This window comes from Chironomus tepperi, unplaced genomic scaffold, assembly GCF_022539635.2.
Source record: "Chironomus tepperi strain 1889 unplaced genomic scaffold, CSIRO-AGI_Ctep_v1 contig_196, whole genome shotgun sequence".
NCBI lineage: Eukaryota > Metazoa > Arthropoda > Insecta > Diptera > Chironomidae > Chironomus > Chironomus tepperi.
Genome location: NW_027226318.1, coordinates 195,641 through 222,371, shown reverse-complemented (window position 1 = coordinate 222,371; position 26,731 = coordinate 195,641). Strand labels below are relative to the sequence as shown.

The 26,731-nt window shown below is 32.7% G+C and overlaps 2 protein-coding genes across 2 annotated transcripts; both read right to left on the bottom strand.

Moving 5' to 3' along the window:
• Positions 1-1,065: 1,065 nt before the first annotated feature.
• Positions 1,066-11,995, bottom strand: LOC139089865 (adhesive plaque matrix protein 2-like). The gene is made up of 5 exons (XM_070639499.1): positions 11,648-11,995; positions 6,401-6,524; positions 6,063-6,093; positions 2,769-2,853; positions 1,066-2,708 (listed from the first exon to the last, which is right to left on the bottom strand). The coding sequence occupies exons 1-5, from the start codon at positions 11,648-11,650 to the stop codon at positions 1,263-1,265; spliced, it is 1,689 nt and encodes a 562-aa protein (XP_070495600.1). The 5' UTR covers positions 11,651-11,995; the 3' UTR covers positions 1,066-1,262.
• Positions 11,996-20,256: 8,261 nt separating this feature from the next.
• On the bottom strand, positions 20,257-26,455 carry LOC139089803 (cathepsin K-like). The gene is made up of 9 exons (XM_070639423.1): positions 26,301-26,455; positions 22,356-23,021; positions 21,735-22,290; positions 21,615-21,627; positions 21,444-21,550; positions 21,169-21,375; positions 20,952-21,102; positions 20,769-20,786; positions 20,257-20,504 (listed from the first exon to the last, which is right to left on the bottom strand). Exons 1-9 carry the CDS (start codon positions 26,301-26,303, stop codon positions 20,408-20,410), a joined length of 1,818 nt encoding a protein of 605 aa, XP_070495524.1. The 5' UTR covers positions 26,304-26,455; the 3' UTR covers positions 20,257-20,407.
• Positions 26,456-26,731: the final 276 nt, after the last annotated feature.

The window sequence follows — 26,731 nt, the reverse complement described above, 5'->3', positions numbered from 1 at the left end:
TTTATTTAAATTCACACACACGCATTTGAATATTTTAGCATTTAAATTGGCAGTGAAGTTACAAAAGCAGCAACAATTTTTCGAACGAGATAATTTATTCTGGATTATATAAAGGGATTAATGATCACGAGATGTTGAAAACGAGCGAGAATCTTGTGGTCATTAATTTATGGCTGTTCTGGTTGAAAGAACTGAAAGTTTTGATTTCGAGGGCCATTTTTATTGCTTAGTGACATTTGGGACATGTAAGCTAAATTGTTTATAAGTGGATTAGATTAATCTTAGGGAGAATTCAAAGGTTGAATACATCCGGGATAAGAATATACAATTTAATTGCTTTAGGACAGTGATGGGCAAACTCTGTGCCGCGGTACATCTTGGTGGTAGCCATGACCAAAGTCGTACGCGACATGCGGTTCATGGAACTTTGATAATGTGCCGCGGCACACAGGTTGTCCACCACTGCATTAAGACGTCGTTTGAAGTAATTATCATCGTCCATAACAAAGATCGATCCCAAAATACATTCAAAAAACCACAAATATCCACAAAAATTCAAAAAATTGCAATCGTCAACCGGCACGAGAACCATAAATTCCTTATAAATGGAATTATTATTTTTTTCGTGAGGTTAAAGCTTCTTAAAAAAACGTTTACGTAACTCAATATGCATCAGATTAAAAACTTTATATTCTCATTAGGACTTTTCTCTGTCGCATAAAGAACCAGTTGTCGGAACGTTCGGTATTTGCTAATAGAGTGTGCTGAAAACGTGATTTTAGATCAACAAGCAGACAAGTGGACGTTTTTAATCTTTGAAAGGAACGATTTTGGTGCCAATGACTTTTGAAAGACAATTAGATGCTAAAATATTCCATTTAAGAACAGCGCAGCATCGGTCACAAAAAAAAGCAGAACTTTCATTTTCATATCTGACTGTGAATTAATGAACCTGAATTCTGAAATAGATACACGAGTAGAAAGAGAAGTTAAGTTCAACTGCTAGCTAATAAATTTTAATTTTATGATGCAGAAAGCTGTAAAGGCGTAAAGTAAAAAAACCAGTTTTTTTTTCTGAGATTCATTTTCTTAACTTCCGAAAATAGTCATATGCTTTATTGAAGTCAAATTCGTTGATTTTCGCATATCATCTTGTGTGAATGTCTTTTCATGAAATTTTATTTGGATACAATTGAGTTTTTACAAGGGAATCGGAATGAAGGGATGTTATAGAGGAAATTGGTTTAAAACTACTTATTGTCTTATTTTCTGTAGAAGAATGGAATGGCAGGCTTTGGATAATGATATCCTCCTGTTGTTGGTGGCAAGTATGTGTTTGGTGGTGTTGTTGTATCTGGAACACATCCTGGATTAATGTATGGTCCTGTGCAACAGAATTCATTTGTAGCTCCATTAGCACAGCAGAAAGGTCCACGTCCTCCATTTTCACAACAATCTGGGTTTGTGGCTCCATTTTTACAACAGAATGGTCCGCGTCCTCCGTTTTCACAACAATCTGGGTTTGTGGCTCCATTTTTGCAACAGAATGGTCCGCTTCCTCCGTTTGTACAACAATCTGGGTTTGAGGCGCCATTAGTACAGCAGAATGGTCCGCTTCCTCCGTTAGCACAGCAATCTGGGTTTGTTGCTCCATTAGAACAGCAGAAAGGTCCACGTCCTCCATTTGTACAGCAGTCTGGGTTTGTAGCTCCATTAGTACAGCAGAAAGGTCCGCTTCCTCCGTTTTCACAGCAATCTGGGTTAGTTGCTCCATTTTTACAACAGAATGGTCCGCTTCCTCCATTTGTACAACAATCTGGATTTGTGGCTCCATTAGTACAGCAGAAAGGTCCGCTTCCTCCGTTTTCACAACAATCTGGGTTGGTTGCTCCATTTTTACAACAGAATGGTCCGCTTCCTCCGTTTGTGCAACAATCTGGGTTTGTGGCTCCATTAGTACAGCAGAAAGGTCCGCTTCCTCCGTTGGCGCAACAATCTGGGTTTGTGGCTCCATTTTCACAACAGTATGGTCCACTTCCTCCATTTGTACAGCAGTCTGGGTTGTTAGCTCCGTTTGTGCAACAGAAAGGTCCACTTCCTCCATTAGCACAGCAATCTGGGTTTGTTGCTCCATTAGAACAGCAGAAAGGTCCACGTCCTCCATTTGTACAGCAGTCTGGGTTTGTAGCTCCATTAGTACAGCAGAAAGGTCCGCTTCCTCCGTTTTCACAACAATCTGGGTTTGTAGCTCCATTAGCACAGCAGAATGGTCCACGTCCTCCGTTTGTGCAACAATCTGGGTTTGTAGCTCCATTAGTACAGCAGAAAGGTCCGCTTCCTCCGTTTTCACAACAATCTGGGTTTGTGGCTCCATTTTTACAACAGAAAGGTCCACTTCCTCCATTTGTACAACAATCTGGGTTTGTGGCTCCATTAGTACAGCAGAAAGGTCCGCTTCCTCCATTAGCACAACAATCTGGATTTGAGGCTCCGTTGGTACAGCAGAAAGGTCCGCTTCCTCCGTTGGCACAACAATCTGGATTTGAGGCTCCGTTGGTACAACAGAAAGGTCCACTTCCACCGTTTTCACAACAATCAGGATTGTTAGCTCCGTTAGTACAGCAGTATGGTCCGCTTCCAGTAGTACAACAATCGGGGTTACTAGCGCCGTTTATGCAACAGAAAGGTCCGCTTCCTCCATTTGGACACTGTTAAAGAATTTAAATTTATAAGTTTTGAAGGAATCAAGAAAATATGTAAGAACTTACTGGTGGTGGTGTAGTTACTGGAGGAAGATAAGTATTTTGTGGAGGTGTTGGTGGTGTAGTTACTGGCGGAAGATATGTGACTGGTCTGAAATGAAAGAAGACATAAAAATTGGTTATTTTTGGAAGGAATCAATTTTTGTGTCGTTTAACTATAAAAATTATATCCAATCAAGTCATAATTATTTAATGACAGCAGAATCCGGTTGTCTGGATGAAAAAATTTTAATTTAAAAATAAACGGATATTCTCAAATTAAATTGCGCGGGAAGTTAATTAATTTTCAGAAATTGCATTCCCAAAATAACAAAGGAAATACAGACCACAACCCACATTAATCCATTAAAAAGATTTTTATTCACGGTATTCAAATGAACATCCATAAATGCATTTACGTTGACAAAAAAAATATTACACGAATATGGAAAATTCACAATAAACTTGATCTTGACATCATAATAAGTTTCTTGCATTAAAAGGCACCATAAATGAATTCATTCACAATGTGCAATACATTTTTCACAGCAATTTAAAACGCTTGTGGGCATCTCAAAGAATGCATGTAAAAATGATTATTGTAAAGAGCAGTAGTTCACCAGCTTACATTATGCGACTACAAAATTGTTGGATGTGCTTTTCATTTTTAATGTTTTGTATCATGTGAGAATAAAATGCACATAATGCTGGATATTAAGCATTCTGGTAACATATTTTCTATCAAGATAATCAAGTGTTATTTGCTCAGTGCCTTGTCAATTGAGGAATGGAAAGGGGAATGATTAATTAATATTATGCAACTGAGGCTTAAACTTGTTTATTTTTTTATGAAGCAACAAAATATTTACGCGATAAAAAATGTCTGGACAACGGATGCGATAAGTGAAATATTTTTTTTTTTACCAAGGTTATATGTCATCGTATTTTAAAATATTTTTTGTGTTACACGCGTTCGAGTGCACCGTACGTGCTTCATATTGCAAATGTGATGACGCTTTTAAATACAGATTATGCTACTCGATACACGCTGTGCAGCAGGTCAATTAAAAATTTATTTTAAATAATATTTCATTTAATTTACAATATAAATTTCAAAGTCATCCGACAGAGGAATCATTAATATTTATCGATGGAAAAGGAAACTAGCTATAAGTTATTGAAAAGAATGCGGATTGACATTTGATTGAATATTGAAAGTAGACTTCGTATTGTAAAGTCTGTAATAAATTTTCTAAGAATTTAAGTCAATTTTAATTAATTCTGAATCAGCAACAAAAATACCTATACGAGAAGATCTTTTAAGTTAAAGCAATACACGATTCTAAGATATTCATAATTGGTAAGCTAAATAAATTTGGATTTTCGTATATGACATCACTAAGAAACCCATTCGTAATATTATTGACGGTGATTTTTTTTTTCTTTTCATTTCTGTATCGATTGCCGGTTTTCTACTTATAAGTATGTGGTAAGCTTTGTGAATACAATTTATTAGCGTCATCTCTTCTTTATTATTAAGAATTTTCGATGCTTAAGAAAACTTTTTGCAATAAAATTGAATTTTATTGATAAATTTGTGTTTTATTAGTTCTATCCAGGATATAGTCTTCAGAATGAATATTAACCTAACCAGAATGATTTTATGTTGAAGATTTACGCGTTTAAACTAATTTAATTTACCTTATTTTATAATTTCGCTTCAAATTTTATCTAAATACTACTGAGCAATCAAGTTGCTCAAAATTGAGCAAAGAAAATTGCTCAAATTTAAGCAAAATATTCAAATATCAAAAAACCGTTGAAAATTCAAAATCATAAATTATTTGCTAAATATTCACATTTCAGATTATTCAACATTCTTATATCAATTTCAAGCTTACAAATCACTTCTATGTCATTGGCCTCTATATTGATTTTCATTCATCGAAATAAGTGCAAATTGCAGCAAGAAACTTTACCGTAATGATATTATATTCAAAAAATGTAACTCAATTCATTGATATTGTGCAAGTCATGTATCAAATTCCATAATTCATATGGAAGTGCTAATTTCCTAATCTGATTAAATATTGCATAATTAACATTATAATTTGTGGCAAATTCTAAAATCCTTGACATGAAGTGAATTGGATATTAAATTATAGAAATGAAAAGATTAAAGCTTGTATTGAGTAACGGAAGTTCATTGCAGTAAATGTGAATTAATCTTTTTCCGCAATAATGAGATGAATAATATCTTGTATATGCTATTAAATTAACTAATAAATTTCTGAAGTAATTGAGTTCAGCTGCATTAAATCGATAATTTTAGGCAAATTGCTCAATATTTAATTTTTGAATTTTAAATGACCGTTAAATTCGGATTATAATTGAATCTGTTTATTAAATTGCTGCATCATTAATATTTACAAGGATTACAGGTAAATGTGGAAGGAATGAACTAATAAAGATGCTCAATTCCTTTTAAATATCATGTGTTGAATACTTTAAGCCTATTATTCCTTTAAAATAAGCTATAAATTTACTAAGTTAAAACCTCAAAAGAATTGGCAATTCATGAGAATTAAATTAAAAGTGGCTTTCTATACTATTCCAACTACTCTAAATGAACTGTTGAAAGAGGAAACAAGATTACATGATGTTACTTCTATAGTCATTTAATTAGCTTCCCGGAGCATGAAATTTTGTAATTTATTTTTATAAATTCATAAAGTTAATTTGTCGAAACTTAATTAGAAGGAATGATTTATGCTGTTCTGGATGTTTAGCATTCTGGGAGCTTTTGGTTGATGTAAAGAGGATTATGAGGTTTGTTGGTAGATTTGAAGTGGAATAACTTGTAGTTTTTAGGCGAATTTGATTAAAATTTGTGAGGTTATCAAGAAAAATTGAAGAAATTCACATTCTAAAGCATGAAACTAGAGAAAATAGCTTGATATTATTGAGTAAGAATCTGAAATTCCTACTTTTACCCAAACATTATCGCCAAAATGATTCTAAATTAATTTTTCTAAACAAAATATTTAAAATTTGAAATGTATGAGTCCAATGACCCGAAAAATATCAAGAAAACTCAATAATTTATTTAAATTAACTCAATTTTCTTAAACAAACATACCCAACCCAATGTTCAAACACCATTCTATCCACTTTTCCCTCAACAATTAAAGAAAAACTTTTCATTTAATAAGAAAAACTTCCTTCAACCCTCAAACAATTTCATTTCTTCACATTTTACATTTAATTATAGTCAGAAGACAGTTCTGTGATAATCAAATAATAATTATTATTGTAACTTACGGTGGAGTTTGTGGTGGCAATGTGAATGGCACTGTGAATTACAAAAATAAATCATAAATTAATTAATTAGTCTGAACATCCTCATCATCATCATCATCAATTTTTTTTCACACTGGAAATTCATTTTTCATGATGTTTTAATTAAAGTCAATTTAATTTCGCACTTGATGATTTTAGTACGTCATCGTAGCAAATTATTCATCAAATAAATTCCCAGCTGATCGCGTGAATTAATATAGTTTTGCTCATCAACAGAAATCAACTTAATTTCGATCATTATGAATTTTAAATTAATTTACTGCTGTTGATGATCAGAAGAGATAAAGTTGATTAATTACCTTCTGGTTTAGGATAATCATATCCGCCGCCTGGTTTTTGGTAGTTGTATCCATCGTTTTTGAAAAGGTGAGAAACATCAGCTGTTACGCTGATGATTGTCAATGCAATGCATAATAATCTCTTCTGGAAATAATAAGAAGTAATTTTTTAATTAGGTAATAATTATTTTAAGATTCAGGATTTGATGATTTAATTGGACTCTGTTTATATTATTCAATGGGTTTTTGGAGTTTTGGCGATTCTTGCTAATTTTAGCTTTGTTTTTGTTCAATTCATCTGAATTTATCACGATTTAACTCAATTTAATCAAATTCAGCACTTTTTCATCATTTTTCAGCTGAATTCAGCATTATTAAGTTGAGTCAAACACTTTTCAACTAACATTAGCTGAATTTCATCACCATTCATTCCAGTTTAGCTGAATTTAGCACTATTTGTTCAATTTTCTAAAGAATTGTTGATTTAAAACCAATTCAGCTCAATTCATAAGCAACTTAGATAAAAATATTCAAAATATCGTCGACTAATTCCTTTCAGAACCCAAACAATCCCATTAAAACAAATTAATACCATCGATTATGCAATCGATTCCAGAAATATTCCAAACAAAATTCAAAAACATCCACAGAAATGCCAAAAAAATTATATTAATCCCCAAAGATCACAAGCAGTTCCACTTTTTAATGACTCAAATCCAGTTTCTGTTCGACATGCCATAAACACCAAAAAATTCCTTTCCCTTCACACTCCTTTCTGTTGCTCATTAAGTCTCACTTATTATCTCTCGTGAATACAAAAAAATTTCTCAATATTGGTAAAATCTTACTCAAAGCACTGATCAACAAGATCAAGGTTTCACTTTCGTTTTTTATTTGCTCAACTTATTTATAAATCTTTTTGTATTGTATCATCTGTCTGGCGTTGTGTGTTGTATACTTTAAAAATTTTCATAAAGTTGTGCGAAATAGTTTTGCTTTTTTTGAATGTGGGACATGTTGTGTTAGTGCTTAAGTAATAGTTGGAATGGTATTTTGTAATTTAGGCTGAATTTATTAAAATTTGAATTTTTTTTAAATTTTTAAAGTTCGTTAAAGTTTCAAAATTTGAAATTTTCAAAATCGTCATTGGATTTACGAAGCAATCATTGAGTTTTGAGTGGATTTCAAATCTCAAAAATCCGTTAAATATAAAAAATCCATTAAAGCCTATAATAACCATTCCAATGCCTTATGACCCCCTATAAATGGGTTTTCTGATTCACAGCCTTAAATACTTTTCTTTTCATTACTCAAAATCGCACAGTTTCGTGTCTGTTATTTATTATTCACTGTTTATTACATAACTGAATGCATACAAAAGCATCTTCAGATCTCTGTACATATTTATCCACTTTTATGACTTATTTAAAAAAGGAATAAATTTAATCTTTATGGAAAGAATCACAAGATCCTCAAAAGCGATACAAATTAAGATAATAGCAGCAATCAATTTAGTTAATAACATTTTAAATCAAACTGCTTAAAAAATCTCAATGAAGATGGTTAATAAAAAATTATTCTTTACTTTTTTAAGCGTTCATTCATTGCTATTTTACGCCTTCAGATGGACATTTGTTAGCCATTATTAAACAATTAAGCTATAGATACGGCAATTATGGAGCCCTTATATGGACCGTTCTTTAACAGACGCCAATGTTACGTAAGAGACATGAAATTTGCAGAACTAGGTTGAACATCATAAACCACAATTGATTTGTATGGCTAGATGAATGAGTAAGTGAGTAAGTTTGACTTTAGTTTAGAAATTGAATCCATGTTAAGCCATAGAATGTGAAAAGTGGAATTTTATGCATTTTTTAACTTTTTGTCAATTTTGCAATAACAGGAATCTTAAATTTCGGGTATTTCCTACTCAAAACAGCAAAATATCAACCAATTTTATAACAAACATCTAGTTCACTTCCAATAAACTACTAAATTGTAACAATACATCGCTCAAAGCTGATTTGAAATCCATAGAAAAGAATAATGAAATTCAATAGAATAAGTAGCAACAAGAACCAGTAATAGCTACAAGAACTATTATGAAATCACTTGATTTACTATTTACTTTTGCCTACAGTTAAGTCAACAATCGATCACGACACTTGGAATTGAAGTGACATAAGAATTAGCAGTTTCTGTTTGCTGCAACTTTGTTATTTAGACTGTCTTAGTTCTTTAGCATTTTAGAAAGAAACGAGGAACTGAATTTGCATTTCTGCAGTTGTGAATGATTCTTTATTGAGTGTTTTTGGAGCTGTATCCACAAACTAGTTCTTTGCTCTACAAAGCTCTTAAATTCAACAACATTTCCATCCATAAAATCAATTTTCCAGTCTATAAATCTTCAATTCTGTTCTGTTCCAAAAATATGTATCAAAATTGTAAATTGATACATTAAAACAGCCTTCCGACAAGCTGTTTTTCCGTCCTTGAACAATATCAACAATGCATCGATTTCAATAGAGCATAAAGAACAATATCCCTAGGTGCTTCTAACCCAATTCGCATTAAATTCTAGAACAAATACCCCACTTAACATTCTCACAAGCTTTTGCACTTTAACAATGAGCTAGAAATATCAAATGATAAAAGAGCAGCACATCTCCCATCCTTTTGTGTCTATCTGTAACGCACAAATATGGATATAATTATTTTAGGCTTACTTCCATCATCGATGATACTTTTTTAGGTAAATATTGTCTTAACAATATATGGATGGATTATATCGAGCATAAAATATATTCACTGTAAAAATTCAATTTAATATTCAGCGTGGATGGATGATACATTGCCCGGGAGCACAAAGACGACAATCTCAAGGCTTTTAGATAATTTTAAAAAATTATTAATCATATTTTGTATGATATAGGAGATTAATTTTGTTGCTATCGAGCATTTTAATCGTGGTTTATTGATGAGAATTAGTGTGGATGACAAGGCTGACGTGAATCAGTAGCAGGATTCAATGGAAGTTTAAATGATGATAAGAGAATGGAGGTAAGGAATGATTAATTTTAGTTTTGGATTTTATAATTTGAAAGTTTTTGTTGATTTTGAATGTGAATCTAATTATGAAGCTTAAGGAGATGGATATGAGGAAGGACTGGATTGTGAAATGGATTTTCTGAGAAGTAATCATCAGATATAGTTGCAAAATCCATAAATTGAATCTACTAAATGAAATAATTATTACATAATTAAATCCAGTCACTTGAAGCAACAAATCCCAAAGATCAAGAGACATTCGAAATAATTTCACCACTTAATGTCTTCCTTGCATACAGATAATCGATTTTTAGGTCACCAACACTTGACAATTACATGAAAGTATCACATTAATGCGAAACTATAGCTTTTGAAAGTGATAGTATACTTGAATTAATGTCTGAACTGACTAGAGCTTATTGATATTAAGATTGAGATTTGTGAGTTTCCTGATACAATTTGTCAATTTTTGGAGGTTATGTTTGGTTGTTTAATTGGAATTATGCAGTTCTGCCTCGTTAATTACTAGATTTGATCTCAAAAACTCATAAATTGATGCAATTTTGACATTCAAGGCACTGTGGAGACTACATTTGTTTATCTAGCTACCCCTGATAGCTTACAACAACCTTAACATCTCATAAATTAATAAAAAGTCATTCACAAATCACTCCAATTCTAAAAAAATCCTGACCTCAAACTTTAAACATCACAATAACAACCAGAAGCAATTGAAATCAACCTCCATGTGCTGCACATTCCATGCAAAAAAAAATGGAAGAAGAATTTTAATTAAACTATAAACTTTCGATATGAATCTAAATATATTCTTTTAATTTGCATGGAAATGATCTGAGTGTCTTCTATGAGAATTGTACAACTTTTAGTTTACACTTTAGATGCATTTGCTGTAGACTTGCAATTCCTATATGTATTATTTAATAAATACAATCACGTAAAACTGGATGCGTAAGTGAAAATTAATTTGTATACAGTCAGTTTCATTTTATATACAAAATATGTAATAAATGCTTTAAGTAAGTCGATAAATTCGAGGCTTGTGTGCATTTTATGGAATAGCTTGCTTGGATTTAAAAATTATTGAATGTCCTTTTTGAACTTTTTCAATGACTAAGATGTTATGAAACTTCATAGTTTGTTATTGCATTCATTGGATCTGCAGAAAGTTGCACGTAATCACTGGATTTTGTTTTGTCATCCTATTCATTATTAGAGCTTGATTTGTTATTCATTTGTGTCCACCTTATTTGGATTTTAAAGAATTTATGGAGATGAGAATACTTTGGAGTTTGTTGAAAATATGAGAATTTTTTGAGAATTATAAAGTAAAATTGGAAGTCGATGAGAACTTCGATTGAAAATTCATTCATAATTCAAAAATTCTAGTTGGCTTTGAATTTGATTTATATTTGAAGTGATTTTTACAATACAAAAACTACAAATTAAACATCTCTTTTTTGGAATTGCGCACGAGATTATTTTGAGTTTGACTTATTTACAGAAGATTTCCTGTCGCGTTGTTATCTTTTTGGTATGTACCTAAGTGGTTCAAGTGTATATTCTAAGAGTTCATTAAGGAAGATTTTTTCTACATTTGAAGTTTGAGATTATTTAACTTGATTTTTAACTTCCTAAAATGACAGTTTTAAAGTTTAACACTAGAATGTTAGAAAAAGGCTACTTTGTGATTTTTTGAAGTTTTTGAAATTTGATTTGACTTTTTTCAAATTTAATTCATTTTTTATTGAATTTTTAAAAACTTAAGGAGCTGAATTTCAAGTTTTTGTATAAAAATCTGAACAAATTAGTTTTGATCTTGCAAAACTTGAATGGATTGATGAATTTTTGAATACATTTTAGTAAACTTTATTCAAAAATTTTAAATCAGGATTTATTCAATTTGGATGAAATTGAATTTTATGATTTTTAAGTGTTTATTCGAATCAATTTAAAACTTTTTATTTCACCATAAAAAGGATTTTTTGTTTGATTTAAAAATTTAATATTTGAGGTTTTCAAATTTTCAAAATTTCAAAAATCTTCATTTTTTCTTTCAAAAAATCTTAAAAACCTCATTGAATAATTTATATGCCAACTTCTGCATTAAATTTCAATTTTTTTGCACAATTATTTTTTCAGAGTCCATAATCACAATTTTAAACTTTTTTTTTTAATTTTTTGCTTTAATTTAATTACCATTTTGAATTCACAGCAGTAACTCAAATTAATTAATGAAACAAAAAACAGCACTTATTTAATTTTTTCACGATTTTAAAATCTTTTCGGTATATCCTTAAATTATATTTTTTTTGCTTTTAATAATCCACAGTAAAATTAAAATAAAAAAAAATTCAAAGACACCTCACAGATGATTCCAAGTGCTTGTCTTATTCCCGAATAAAATGAAATTGCGAAAGAATGACTTCTTTATATAACAAAAATTTTCATCCGGTTTTCCATCTATCGATGTAGACGATCACGTTTTGAAGATGCTTCTTGTGTCGTTTATTCCTTTACACAAAAAAATATATGAATATATATCAAGAGATCGTTGTTTTTTTCGATGTTCTACGTTGGACAAAAAAGTTTATACTAAAGTAACAAACATTACACACAACGCTTTACAATGGGACACTACACAGCTCACACAACTCGAAGACGTTACGGTAAGGCAGTAACAACAAAAAAAAAGCAGAACAGTGAGAAAGTTAATATTTTTTCAAGAGCACTTGGACAACTACAATGATACACAACATTTTGTTGCTTTGTAGTGTGCTGTGTGCTTTAACATCCATACTGCTTGGGGGATAAGAGAGGTAAAGCAAGCAAAAGTGATGAGAGAGGAAAGAAGAAAAATGTTATATGAAGCAACGCGACAGAGCGTGTGAGAAGAGCGCAAGCAGTAACAGTAACAATAAAGCGATATATTTTGCGTTCAATGATTTCATCAAATTACGACTTTCAGGGTTGGATCTACAATGTTGCCAATAATTTTTGTCCAATGCGTCACAGTGCTCTGCTTCTGAAATGTTAATTCTTCATATGTATGGCTTGCAACGTTTTGTTACATTAAGCTTGATCGTGTGATTGTTTCGCAAAACTTAAGCTTTATTTTATGTAGATGTAAAGATCATGATCTGAAGTGCTATTGCTACTGATGTGGATCCTTGAGTTTCATGATGAGTGATTCTACAAGTGTTCTATATACTTCATATGATCATTTGACCACATTTGGTTATGGATATTAGATTGTGATTTTTTTTTTGTATCTACTAATGTGTATCTGTTACCATTGTTGCTAGGCAGTTGTTAAGTCACTTGAAGAGTTTCCTGTGTAAAAATCGTTTTTAGTTCATAAGATATATTAAGGATGTTGACTTTTATGGCTTAATAATCAATATTGTTGATTTTTATCATTTAAGCAGGACGTAATTCTATTAATTGGAAGAATGGCTTTAAGTAGGAATCAAACCATCATTCTGATGAAAGAGTGAGGTGAAACTTCATGTTTATGACCTAACCACTCGGTAATAAAGACGTTGATCTAGCATTGGCAAATTTATCTACATATAGCTCGATGATCGATTTCTAACTACATAAATGTGCATTTTTTATGAGTGCAGTGTATTATAGCCCTTGAATACGGTATCCCTTAGCGTTACCATTGGCAAAAAGCTGAATATGTCCAAAAATACTGATCCGGTCTGCTATTAAATCTCCTTCTCCATTCACTCAAGAATCAAAGGGATGAACAGCTAACAAAGAACTAGCTTGAGGGCAGATTTGATCCCAAATTGTAGTACCTTTCGTTCCAGCCTTACAGCACTCACCAAAAAGCTGACCAATAACCTTTTATCTCCATCAAAAATCAAACACATCAAAATAAAGAAATATTCTGGAGGCTGACAAATTTCCATAAGTGGGCAAATTTATCATTATAGCAATTTGACTCGAGTTCTTGCCATGAAAGTCTTACCTTTCCCAAAAAAAAAATGAGTTTTTAAAGATCACTTGACATAACACGTAAATATTCTTATGGCCATTTAAGGAAAGCTTATAAACATCTCCAATCAATTCAATTCATGAATGAACGGTTCCAATAGATGTAGCCTCAACATTTTTTGTAGCTGTTTTGAAACAAACATTGAATAATGATGACTTGTGTTGACGTTGTTGCTGGGTTCAATGAATTGAATTTGCATTGTGAGAGGATGAAAAGATGAATTTAGTGAGTGGAAAGGTCATTAAGCCTTTATTAACCGTTTTATACTTAATAGACATTCCAAAAAGGATTTAAGTTTTGCTTTTATTATTTACTTAATTGAGTCAATGCAATGCTGATGTTAAATCATATGAAGGAACTCATTAAGCTTCAGTATTTGTATTATTCGATCATTGGCAATTAATATCGGATTTGGATCTTTGAAAACCTTACTTTTACTGAATATTAAAAACTAATTAGTCACTTAATGATGCTATAAATACATGAACTGTTAGTTCGTTGTGAGATTATCTTTAAGTTCTGAGATTTAATACTTCTTTTGGGGCGTTAAACGACATTAAGGCTTAATTTAAGTCTAAAGTGCTATTAGCAGGATTTGGATTGTTTAAGTATGGTGTAATACATTTGAGGAATGATTCTCGATCTTAAAGTTTACCACAAATTATTCCAAATCTCTTAATAAATTAGACAGATTCGAAAGGTCTCGAAAACTTTATATAGTCATTAATAACAATTTTTACATAAAATTTTGGACTATTTCTAAGATAATCTAGCACTTAAAAATTCCACATGTATCAGCAACGATGGTGAAATTATCTTGAATAAATTTCGTATCAAAAAGTTCTGATGCTGATTCAGAAGGGGATTTTTTTCGGATTTAATTGTCTAAATTTTATCAAAAATCACCTTCTGTCCAGGACACATCAGAACATCTTGAGCATTTATGGTTGGGGTTTCCCCTTTTCTCTTACTTAATAATCTGACATATGTAGCATGTGCTCTGTTTTGAAGCAGGTTACTACTGAATTCTTAAAATAGATTCCGAAACGAGTAACGTGTATGAAATTCCAGCTATGACTAATGCTAGCGTATGTCACTTAACGGATATATGTTAAATATGCATATTTTAGAGTTTTAGTTCCTGCTACTAATGACAGATTCAAATGTAGGGAATTATTGAATTTGTATAGATGCTTAGTCAAATCATCAATTCCTTTAACTAAGCATCCATAGCCTTCCTCAGATGTCACCTAAAGCTGGTTCTATCACCAGCTTCCGCCTGCCAATTGCCAACACCAAATGCAATACTGTCTCTATCGACAACTTCGTTTAATTAAGCAAAATCTAGAGTTTAATGATAAATCTGCAGGATTCAGCTAACACCGCATGCCTACATTACTTGTGCTTTAGATACAGAGACCAGCAGCAGTTTGCAGCTTAACCTTATAATTCGTCCAAGGCTGCAGACATGCAATTTCATACAAACCCTAAAAATCTGAAATAAAATTCAATATAATTGAACAATTTCAAGTTCCATAAAAAGTCAATTCGTCATTAAAATAATGAAGCAAAACTAACACGCGACCTCACATTAAAATTCATTCACAAATTAAGGAAATTAAGGAGATTCCAACGATCAAATCATAAAGAAAGCTTAAATACCAATAGACTTCCCCATATCACTGCTAATGCGCGAAATCACAAATGACTTTTATATTGGATATAATTTTTCAGTCTTAGTCATTACTATTTGCTTACCTCTCGCGACACTACAACAAGAACAACAAAGGCCACTTTATTGTTATCTTATTAATACTCTTAATAAATCCTTCACGTGAGTGTCAACATTTTAATCCCCTTAACGGCATCAAAAGCATTCTTAATTTATTGGATCATCCATTATTATGCAGATTTTAAATAATATAAATCTACAAATAGATGTGAACGTCAACCAAATGTACCATTAAACACGATGATTAATGTCATTGTATGGTTAATATAAACACGTATTATATCCATGCACATTGTCGGCATTGATTGCTTAAATAATGTTAACGAATTTTTGATGAGAACAGGTGATTTCTTGAAATCAAGTAGATCAAGAAGAAGAACATTGAGATTGATGCTCAGGTTGGTATTAATTAAGAGATGGATATTGATGATTTTTGATATTTTTAATTAAATTTCAGGAAGATTGATATCTTATAGCAGGATATAGAGTTAACCTAGAGCAATGTTGTCCAAACTGAGTGCCGCGGCACATCTTAGTGGTAAGCATTGACTGAAACCGCAAACGGAATACAGTTTAGGTTTAGTTTAGGTTGCCCACCACTGACCTAGAGTATTAATCCATCATATAGTATTCTAGTATACTTAGAGCAGTGATAGACAGCCTGTAAGCAGCGATAAGCTACTGTGCCGCTAAAAAATTTTGGAAATGCCATAAACCGTATGCCGTGTGCGCTTTTGGTCGAGACCTTTTACTATGGTGTGCAGCGAAAAATAAAAGATTTACTTAGAGTTTGTCTAACCATGTCAATCTACCTCAAACAGCGTCTTGTACCTAACATACAATTCCTACTTCCATTCCGACTCATTCTGATTAATTCTATTTTCTATTTGATTAATCGTTTAAGTATTTTTAGTCAAATTTGCCCCACTAATATCGTCAAGTTTTTGCTAAATTAAATTAAGCAATTCAATGTGTTATTTTGGGTTTATTCATCGCGACTAGACACAACTGTTTACGCTACGTAAACATACAGCAAAAAAATCTCAACCTGAGACATTTTCGAGATCTTATCGCTATTTATAATATGAAGTAATGTTATTGAAAAATAAAAATCAAAATGATAAATGTTGTGCAAAATAGGAATAGAAATTAGAGCAGAAATCGTACCAGTGGGAATTTCAGCATAATATTCTTAAATGCAAGCTAACGACACATTAAAGTGCCGCGAAGAAATGTCATTTACGCTATGAAGCTGGCCAAGAGGAACGTCTGATTAAATTTATTGCTCATATTTTACTTTTTTAATTAGATTTTTACTAAAGCTTCATTGTTCTGCTCAGAACTTTCAAGGTAAGGAAGCATTTATGATTCCCTTATCATAGAAGACATCTAAATTTATGCGATGGTCTTTGTTTGCTTTATACCGACTGAGCTTAAAGAGGTGAATCTTAAAATACTATAAAATTGTTTAAATATAGTTTTTGGTCAACCAAATGCAAACAGCTACACTAAAATAGTAAGTTTTGGAATTTTTTATTGTTTTGTGCCTAGTTTTTCAACCGTAAATGTATGTTTTGGCAAGATCAAGACGCATATAGTTCAAAAATAGTTCTTATGACTAAAACACAATTGAATGTCAAAGACTGGAATCTTAATCTTGAATTTACGTGGTATATCCTAAAGCAGTGCTTATTTTTATATTTTGTAAACTCGGTAAATTTAGAGATTTTCTACAAATTAATTGAAAATTAGCCATGAGGAATACAAAAGGAATTATTATTGACTATTGCTTTAAAACAAGCTCAAGATTCATTTCATTCCAATAACAAATCTGTTAAGTTCCAAAACAGTCGACATTTATTAATAAATAGTTTAAGTAAATATTGTAAATTTGCAGCGTAAAACATGCTAAAAGTAATTTTCGTGCTAATAAGTTGAGTAAATTACGCTTAAGTAAATCATTCACTTTTAATTTCGTTTGCAACATTTACCGAAATGTTAGTTTTGAGAAGATTGTGGATTGGTTGAAGGAAGTGTGCAAACGCGTTGAATATTCAGTGAAAACAAGATAGATAAGATGATTTAAAGTTAGGTTTGTGTGATGATAATCAGAAGAATGAATAAAGTCACAAATCCAGACAATCTACACTTAAAATAATGAATCCAGAGCTCAAAATCGGTTGGAATCAACACAACTCCATCCAAAACTCAAGTCAAACTCGAATTCTAATTGAATCCACAAACCAACAACCCTCAATGATGCTTAATGAGTTAAAAATACCCACAATAATCCTCAATTAAAATCCTGACTCAATCAATTCATTCCTTCGATTCCAATGCCGATTTAGCTAATCTAATCTCAATCTACAATATTAATGATTATGGATAAGATTGAAAAAACTCAATTAGAATGTGATAAATCGATTCTAATATATTAACAGAGCAGCAGCTGCGAGTATCGAGCAATTAAAATAATTTTATGGATGAAAATTAAAATGCACATCTTAAAGCAGAGGAAATGTTAAACATTTATATCATTTACCATAAAGTCATTTGATCCCGAACAGCACTAAAATTAATTCGCATCAATGAGATGATTACCTTGTAATATTTTTTTTACTACTTGGACACGCGATTGCATTAGCATGTAAGGTATCTAATTGCTACATTTTGAAAGTGAGCTGACTTTTAGTTGCTGTATCAAATTCTGTGGTAGCTTAACGTCGTCAATATAAATGTTAATATTTTTGATCCAAAAAGGTCAATGATCTCTTCGGATATAAACCTGAAATTGTTGATTTTATTCTATCTGACTTTTAACATCTCAAAACACGCCATGCGACGATTCAATCAATTTGCATCTTTGACATAAGTTTGGCACTGCACGGGGGATTCACAAAATATTACTAATATCAAAATTGCCTCATTTGCTCATCCAAAAAATCCCGACTGGACATTCATTGAATGACAATTCTTTCAACAAGAACAAAAAATTCAAATTTTCATCAACCGATCGTCTATTTTGGCACATTTCGTCGCTCTTCTACCCAATGATGCCTTAAATAAATTATGCAAATGAGCTCAACTCGTAATTTATAATGAATTTTGTCTGAAGTATCTCGTTGTTGCTCCATCAATGCAGACGATGATATTTTAATGCTATTAAACTTTAATTACAAAAGTCACACGAGTGTAAAATGACTAAAAATTATTTAAACATATGAATTTATTAAGAATTTGCGGAAAGTTCTCATTGTTGACTTTAATTTATGCCGACTGCTGTAAAATCAAGATTTTATAGGCATCACAATTATATTCAAATTTTTTACATATGTTCATGTACTAATTTGTGACTGCACACCCAAAAAGTTATGACTACGTGAGATAAGCAATTTGCACATTCTTTTCACTTTTTCATTAAGCATTCAAATGGCTTGTTTGTATAGTTTCTGATGATTGTTTGTGATGAGAAATAATTTGGAGATAAAATTTAATTTCTGGTATACTTAATCATTTTAAAGCGCTGGAAATAAGTGGCTTTGATTTATTTAAGGTTGAAATTCTTCAAGTACTCACTTTGATGACGTTCTTGACTGCAATTCTATTTAAAATTTAATTAATTTACTGAAATTCTCACAATATTTTTTTACGATACTAAAGGGTATGAAACTATGAATTTGCATTTTGAAGGGAAGCTCATATGAATTTAAATCATAAATAACCGTTACAAAGCTGAAACTTATAAAAAATTAGACAAATCAATAAAAGAGTCCAAATTCTAGTATTACAACACTAATCTTGATTACTATGATGATGATAACATGTAAATGCGGTTAACATTCGCAGAAATTATGAAACTATTCGCAGAAATAATCAGCATTCAAAAAATGTATCGTTTTGTGCCGCATTGTTCAACCTGAAATGGAATCATCACGGGGATTTTACACACAAGTAAATAAAATTAATAAATAATCAACTTACCTTCGTTACTGCATAATGCATGTAGTTCCAAAAGCAACAAAACTTGTTCCGCTTTATTTCTTCTTGTTTTGTTTTTTTTCGGCTATTATTTCACAAAACCTGCTCTCGCTCTCTTGAAAAGAATCGATATTTTTTTGGAGAATGCGAAAACTGAGAGTGAATCTTATGTTCAGCATCACCAGAAGCACAAACCACAAAAAAAGCTTTGCACTCAATTTAGTAATAAACAGCAACTTTAGATCGTGAGAAAAATAATTTTTACTACAAATATTATTCAATATTTGGGTCATTCATAACAACTTGAAGGCAGAGATGAGATGAAAACATTTTGAAGCACTAAACTAAGTGCTACAAATGACAATTAGGAGATGCAAAAAAAGATGAGAAGTAAGTTATATATGTTGATGTTAATGACTATTGCTAGTGAGGTATTACTAGCAGATTGGCTCGTTTGGGAATGGATGATGGTTAATTAGCCTAGATTGCGATTATATGGGTGCTAAGTAATTGCTACCGGCAGCTGATGATGTCAAATGTATGATTAATGACATCCAGAGATCCAATTGATGTCCAACTAGTCCAGTATATCTTATAATATACACTTACCATATTAGGGACAGTTCCAGGGATATATCCAAGAGTTTTAAGAAGATCCCATACTCCTAACCTATGTCCCTGCATCTTAATAACTCACCAAAAGCTTCATTTGCATTATAAATCATCAACCGGCATCACATCAATCTCCATAGCTCAAAATAAAATCTTCTGCATGCCTCTAAGCTTACTGTGATGGTTATAAAGCTTTTAATGATTGAAAAGCTCCACAAAGTTGACTTCCAATCAGCTTAAAAGCTCAATAGCAAACTTTCAAGAGCTTTTAACTCATCTTCAAGGAAGCCTCATTTTAAGTGACCAATTATGAGAACTATACTTAATCCAAAACACACAGAATACTTCAATTATTTTAATAACCATTGAAGTACTTAAGCAAATCGATAGTTTTGCAGTTAAATTCAATAAATCACTAGAATTAAAATGAAATTATAGTGCATGTTGAATTGAAAATGTAAACATTTAGCTGACAATGTGTAGGCTTTAGTAAAGTTTTATTTATTAACAGTTTTTTTTTTACAATATTACATGGAAATTACAACAATAATGAAATTCTAGTAAATTATTGCAGACATTGTGCAATTTAAAGTCATGTGAGCATGCAATGTAGCGAAATTCGTATCAGATACTAGACAATTGGATAACTGGCAAGATTTGTGATACCACAATGATTATTTTTGTTCTTGGCCATTCTGATGTATCCATCTTCACCCCAGTCAGTGTCCCTGAAAATTTATAAATTGAATTACCGGTTATTTTAGATTTGAATTTTTAACCGTCATTTGGAATTTGAATTGTTAACCGATTTTTGCCGACTTTTCAGAATTTGAATTTTTAACGGTTATTCAAAATTTAAAATTTGAAAATTAAATTTCCGTTACATAAAACATTCAAGCATTCCCGCAATTGAACAACTTGTTAGGTCATATCCACTTCAGCATAGGCCAATCCATCTTATTTCAATGTCAATAAGCTACAATTATATTTACCATGAATTTTTACAGATCCTAAAATGGAAAGCACAAAAAAAAATAAAATAATTAAATTATAATCTATTTGAGACCAAAACAAACAAAATCACCGCAGTAATCATCATTAACTACATCATCATAATTCAATGTTAATTCTAAGTATCATTATCATCGAATAGAGTCTTAATAACATCAACCTACCAGTATTCCTCTCCACTCTCAGTCTTTCCATAGCCGACAATTAGTACAGCATGATTAACGTCTTGTTCACATTTAGGTTCGAAATAATAGCCTGATTTATAGAACTGGAATGAACGTTGACCGCCATCAATTCCAGCTGCAACTGGTCCAACTGGAAAATTCCATACAAAATTGGGTAAATCACGTAGTCTATGAACTTGAACTATTTATGTATTACCTGTGGCAATAGCTTGTTCGAGTGCCTTCTCATTCCCGATTTGGATTTCCATATGAGTCATGCATTCAGCACCAACATTAGCTCTGTTGAAACGGCATTTTGATTGCTTTGCTTCATATGGATATGTGCTTTCTGTATCGACTCCTGGATTACGTTCTGCATAGATGTATGCATTGGTCATGTACCCGCCGTCACATCCGTCATTTTCTACGATTCAAGAAGATTGTTATAAGATGCTTGAAAGCTCCAAAAAAGCTCAACTTGAGGTCATTTACCTTTAACGCAGTCAATCAAATTCTGTTCACTTAATGGAATCGGACCTGTCCTTTTTCTGAGGAAGTTGTGTGCCTCCAATGCGCCATTAGCCGAGAATGCCCAACAACTGATGAATATAGAGATAAATTCATTACATGATGCACAGAAAAGATAATTTAATGGCAACTCACCTAGCACATTTACCTATTGAGGAAGTCCAATAATCATATATATAAAATAAGATATAACATGATCATAAATAATGTCTACAACTTTTATGGACATTTCAGTCATAACAATAAAAGTCTCACCTTGATTCTTAACTGGTGTAATTGCGCCTTCCTTTCGCCAATCTACTTCATCTTTGACTTCTTTCTCTAACATCGGTGATGGCATGAAAATGTTTGTTTTGAATTGACCTTGGTCAGTTCCGTCAGATGACTGTGATGATGATGAACGAGATCCAGTTGAGAATTCTAAGCCTGCTGATGCATTTTGACTGCCAAATGAGGCACTGGCATCGAATGAGCTTCTTGAGCTTCCAAATGATCCACTTGTACTTGCGAATCCAGAACTTGTAATATCAATGCTTGAAGCATCAATTGCAACATGAGTTTTACCATGTGGAGCATCATAGAATCGAGTTGGTGACTGTTCAGCTGATCTACCCTTTAATCTGATTCCAGTATTGAACAGGATGAACTCTTGTGTCGTTAAGTCAGCAAACTTATTAATGTCACATTCAGATGATATCTTTCCTGATTCAAAAGCTTCATTTTGGGTTAAAATAAATCTGACGTTGTCTTCAAAAATTGTCTGTCGATAATGATCTTCTTCTGGTGTTGCGTAACGTTTGCTGAATTTTTTCTGTGTCAAGCATTAAATTTGTGTTTAGTCATCAAAGCTGTTTTACTACAATTTTTGTTACTTACCTTCCATTCCTCCCAAATGGTCAAGTCTTCGGTTGGCGGTAAAATTTGATCTGTTATAGGTGGCAAGTAGTCATTGGTAACTGGAGGTAAATAGTCATTTAAGCCTCTAACGTCAATTTTAGGAGCTGCAAATGGAGCTGGCTTTTGGACTTCGGGTTTTACTGGCAATTGCTTGAATGCTGGCTTAACTGGAATCACTTTTGGTAAGTTAATTTGTGGAAGGAATGAAGGAACTGGAGGTAAACTTGGAATCACAGGTTGAGCATTGACGTCTGGTTTGACTGGCAATGATTTTGCTGGAATTACTTTTGGTAAATTGATTTGTGGCAAAAATGAAGGTACTGGTGGAAGTTCTGGAATGTCAGGCTTGACAGGTAAATTCTTCACTGCTGGTTTAACCGGAATCACTTTAGGTAAATTAATTTGAGGAAGGAATGATGGAGTTGGTGGCAGTTCTGGAACAGCAGGTTGAACACGTGGTGCCACATTGGGCTTTACAGGCAATGACGGTTTGACAGGAAGAGCTTTTGGTTGTGGTGCATTACTAGGTAAGTTTAATCTTGCATCAACGCCTGGTCTGTCATAATGATAGCCATCTGCTTGAATTTGTGTGTAAATTTGACATGATACACTAGCTGTAATCGCTATTAGAATGAGGATTTGTCTCTGGAATGAGGAATTGATGAAATTTAGTGGAATTGTTGATATTTAATCAATCAAAACAAGGAATTGAACATAAAATTCCCGCCAATTTTATGTAAACAAAAAAAAAGCAATCATTGCGTTACAATTCTTAGAAATTAGTAAATATCTATGAATTAAACATCAATAAACAAGCACATCATTCAGCTAATAATATCATTAACCTTTCAAAACGTTCATGCGTGCGAAAACAATCACTTCTATTTGATGAATATGCGGATAGTAACAAAAAATTGCCGACATTCTCAATTACCAATTTGAAAAGGATCTGACATTATAATCAGCTTTATTACAATGCACAGCTTAGTAACAATAAAAACTAATTAGATTTGATTAAATTAGCAGTTTAATTGGATTCGCAAGAACCGTGTTTCGTCAAGGTTGAAACTTCAGAATTTCTAAATTAATTTGAGACATTTTTGATGTTCATCATCACACTCAGCTAAATTCAGAAGCTAAATTACATAATTAAGTCATTAATTTAATATAAACTCGTTACAATACGCAACCTTAACTCAATAATGTGACATTAAAAGCATCCATAAATTGTCAACAATGTTTTTTTTCCTTCTTTTGATTTCATTAGCCGAGTCAGACACATTCTCAAGCTCAAGGCTACTCATGGTCATTTCGTTATGCGTTCAGTCTTCAAACCTGCTTTCGGTAAGCAATAAATGTTTGCTCTTTCTTGCTGAATTGAGTACTTCCCCATTTTTTTGCGTGCTTTGAACTTTTGGAATTACTTAACGTGATTAAGTGAGAATCACGGACATTAAACTAGACATCGATCACGATGTATCACTTTTAAATTCTTCAGAGTATCTTGACCGCGAGAACTTCGGCATTTATCTTAATTAATTTTTTGAATTTTAATACATTTTTTGTTGAGGCATCCTTGAATATGAAATAAAGTGTTTATGTCTGTGATACTGCAGAGGTTAATGGAACCAATCGAAACGAGATTGAGGAAGGAGCAGGCAGGCTTTCGTCCATATAGATCGTGCATCGATCAAATTAGCACATTGAGGATCATCGTAGAGCAGTCAGTCGAGTGGCAATCAGCACTTTACCTCGTTTTTGTAGACTACGAGAAGGCATTCGACTCAATAGATCGGGAGTGCATCTGGACTGAACTTCGAAATTTAGGAGTTCCCGAGAAGCTCATAAGGCTGATACGTGAAGCTTATAATGGATTTAGATGCAGAGTGTTGCACGATGGGGTACAATCAGAGTCGTTTGTGTCACTAACTGGAGTCAGACAAGGAGATCTACTGTCACCATTACTTTTCCTAATTATTATGGACAAAGTAATGCGTTCGGCGACGAGAGGAAAGCCAAGAGGAATCGTTTGGTCATTAAATGATCGTCTGGAAGACTTGGACTACGCCGATGACGCGTGTTTGTTGGCACATACCCATCAGGACATGCAAGGGAAGCTCAGAGATCTCGAATTAGAATCAGCAAAAGTGGGCCTTGTCATCAACGTCAAAAAGACGGAAGAGATTCGAGTCAACGCGAGGAACAATAGCCCATTGATTATCGGTGGACAAGTCGTAAACCGAGTTGAGCATTTTACGTATCTCGGCAGTAACATCTCAGCAGATGGCGGTACGAAGAAGGACGTGGATCAGAGGATACAGAAGGCGAGAGGTGCATTTATGAGACTCTCGAACATATGGAAATCCACCATCATAAGCAAGTCACTGAAGATGAAGATCTTTAATGCATGTGTCAAGTCGGTGCTGCTTTATGGATGCGAGACGTGGCTTGTAACTACAAACATACAACAAAAGTTACGGGTTTTTGTGAATCGCTGCTATAGACATATACTCAGAGTATGGTGGACTGGTGATCCACTTGATTGGCCGTCAAACCAAGTACTGCTGCAAAGAGCTGGTCAGGAAGACATTAATCGGGAAGTCCTCAAACGAAAGTATGGATGGATAGGACACACGCTACGAAAACGAAACACTAGAGAATGTGTCGTAAATGGGATTGAAACACAAACCTGTTTCACCGCGCTTGGATGGAATCCACAAGGAAAGAGACGCCCTGGTGCTCCAAAGGCAACTTGGCGTAGAACAGTAATGCGGGAATGTCAATTAGATGTCAAAACAGAGAATTTATACAAGCTTTGTGATGTGGCCAGTAACAGAGTCAGATGGAAGGCCTTTTGTAATAACCTAGGCTCCAAGTCGGAGCATGGTTCCAGTAGTAGTATCCTTGAATATGATAAATTTGATGCTGTTACAGTTGAAAATAGCGACAACGAACTAGATTTTGATGATTTCGAGGAAAATAGATGAATGCCTGAAGAGGTCCTTGATCTTTACATTGATGTTTTGGTTATTTTTGACAAATCGGGACTTTATTCAAACATTTCAAGATTAGAAGCAATGCTTTAAGAATAGAGCAAAGTTTTAAAGATTAGAGCGAAGCTTCAAGAATAAAACGGAGCTTCAAGTATAAAAAAAAAATTCACGGATAGAGCAACGCTTCAAGGATAGAACGAAGCTTCAAAATAGAAGCAAAGCTTCCAAAATTGAAGCGAGGCTTCAAGAATGAAACGTTGCTTTATGAGATTATAATGTAACAAATAATTGATTCAAGAAGAATATTCTTTGATTGAGACATCTACGAAAACACGATGACGCGTTGCTATAGAGATTATCCTGTGCCACACGAGTTAAGAATTCTTATTCACACATCACGTGATATAAATTCTTCTTTGTAGAATCAACATTTTCAATTCCGCTTTAAAAAAAACTTCAAAATTGCAGTCTTAGTGACACCGCTTCTACAAAGTACTTAGCAAAGCATTCAACTAGCATATTATGGTACTTGCAGCAAAATATAACCAAATAAGCACATTAAATCCAGTAATTTGAATGTCAAATGTCAAAGTTAATTCTAACACTTTAAACAAACAGAAGAACATCCTGTATCTAACTTAGAATCACTGATTATTGTTTCATTCGTAACTTTGAGTGCATAACTCTTCAGAACTCAAGTGCACTTTAAGCACATAACTAATTTTTCGTAGTTTCAGCTTCATCAGTCTCTGAATTGCTTATTAATCAACAAATTTCATCACACTTGACAACGCATTCACGGAAATTAATCGATAATTAATAAGGTACAATGAAATTTGATCTTGAAATTGATCAACAAAGATGTAAACACACAGCACAATAAGACGCGATCATCATTGAACTAATTATGCAACATCATTAGTGCCATTACCATTATGGATTCTTTTCTCAGTTATTTGTCACACTCTTCTTGCACTTATGTCTGTCTATTCCTTTTCAAATACACAAACACACACAAAAACAATTAATAAATCCACAAACGCGGCTTCTTAAAGATGTAAGATACTAGCACTAGGTCAGTCGAAAACCAAATGAAGATTCCAAAATCAAGTTTCATCTTATATATCGATTTTCGGTGCTTTTTGTCTCTCGTCTATCGCCTCTTCTTATTCATCTTCTTAAACCACAAGACTTTTAATACTTTAACTAATAATAAATAGTTTTTTAGTTGCTGATGTAATGATCACTCTATGATGATTATTTGTCTCGGTCATGTTAAAAGTCTGGACATATTGGTCGGTCGTTAGAAGAAATTGAGATGCTTGAGTGGTTCATACCATAAATTTTAATGAGATGTATACA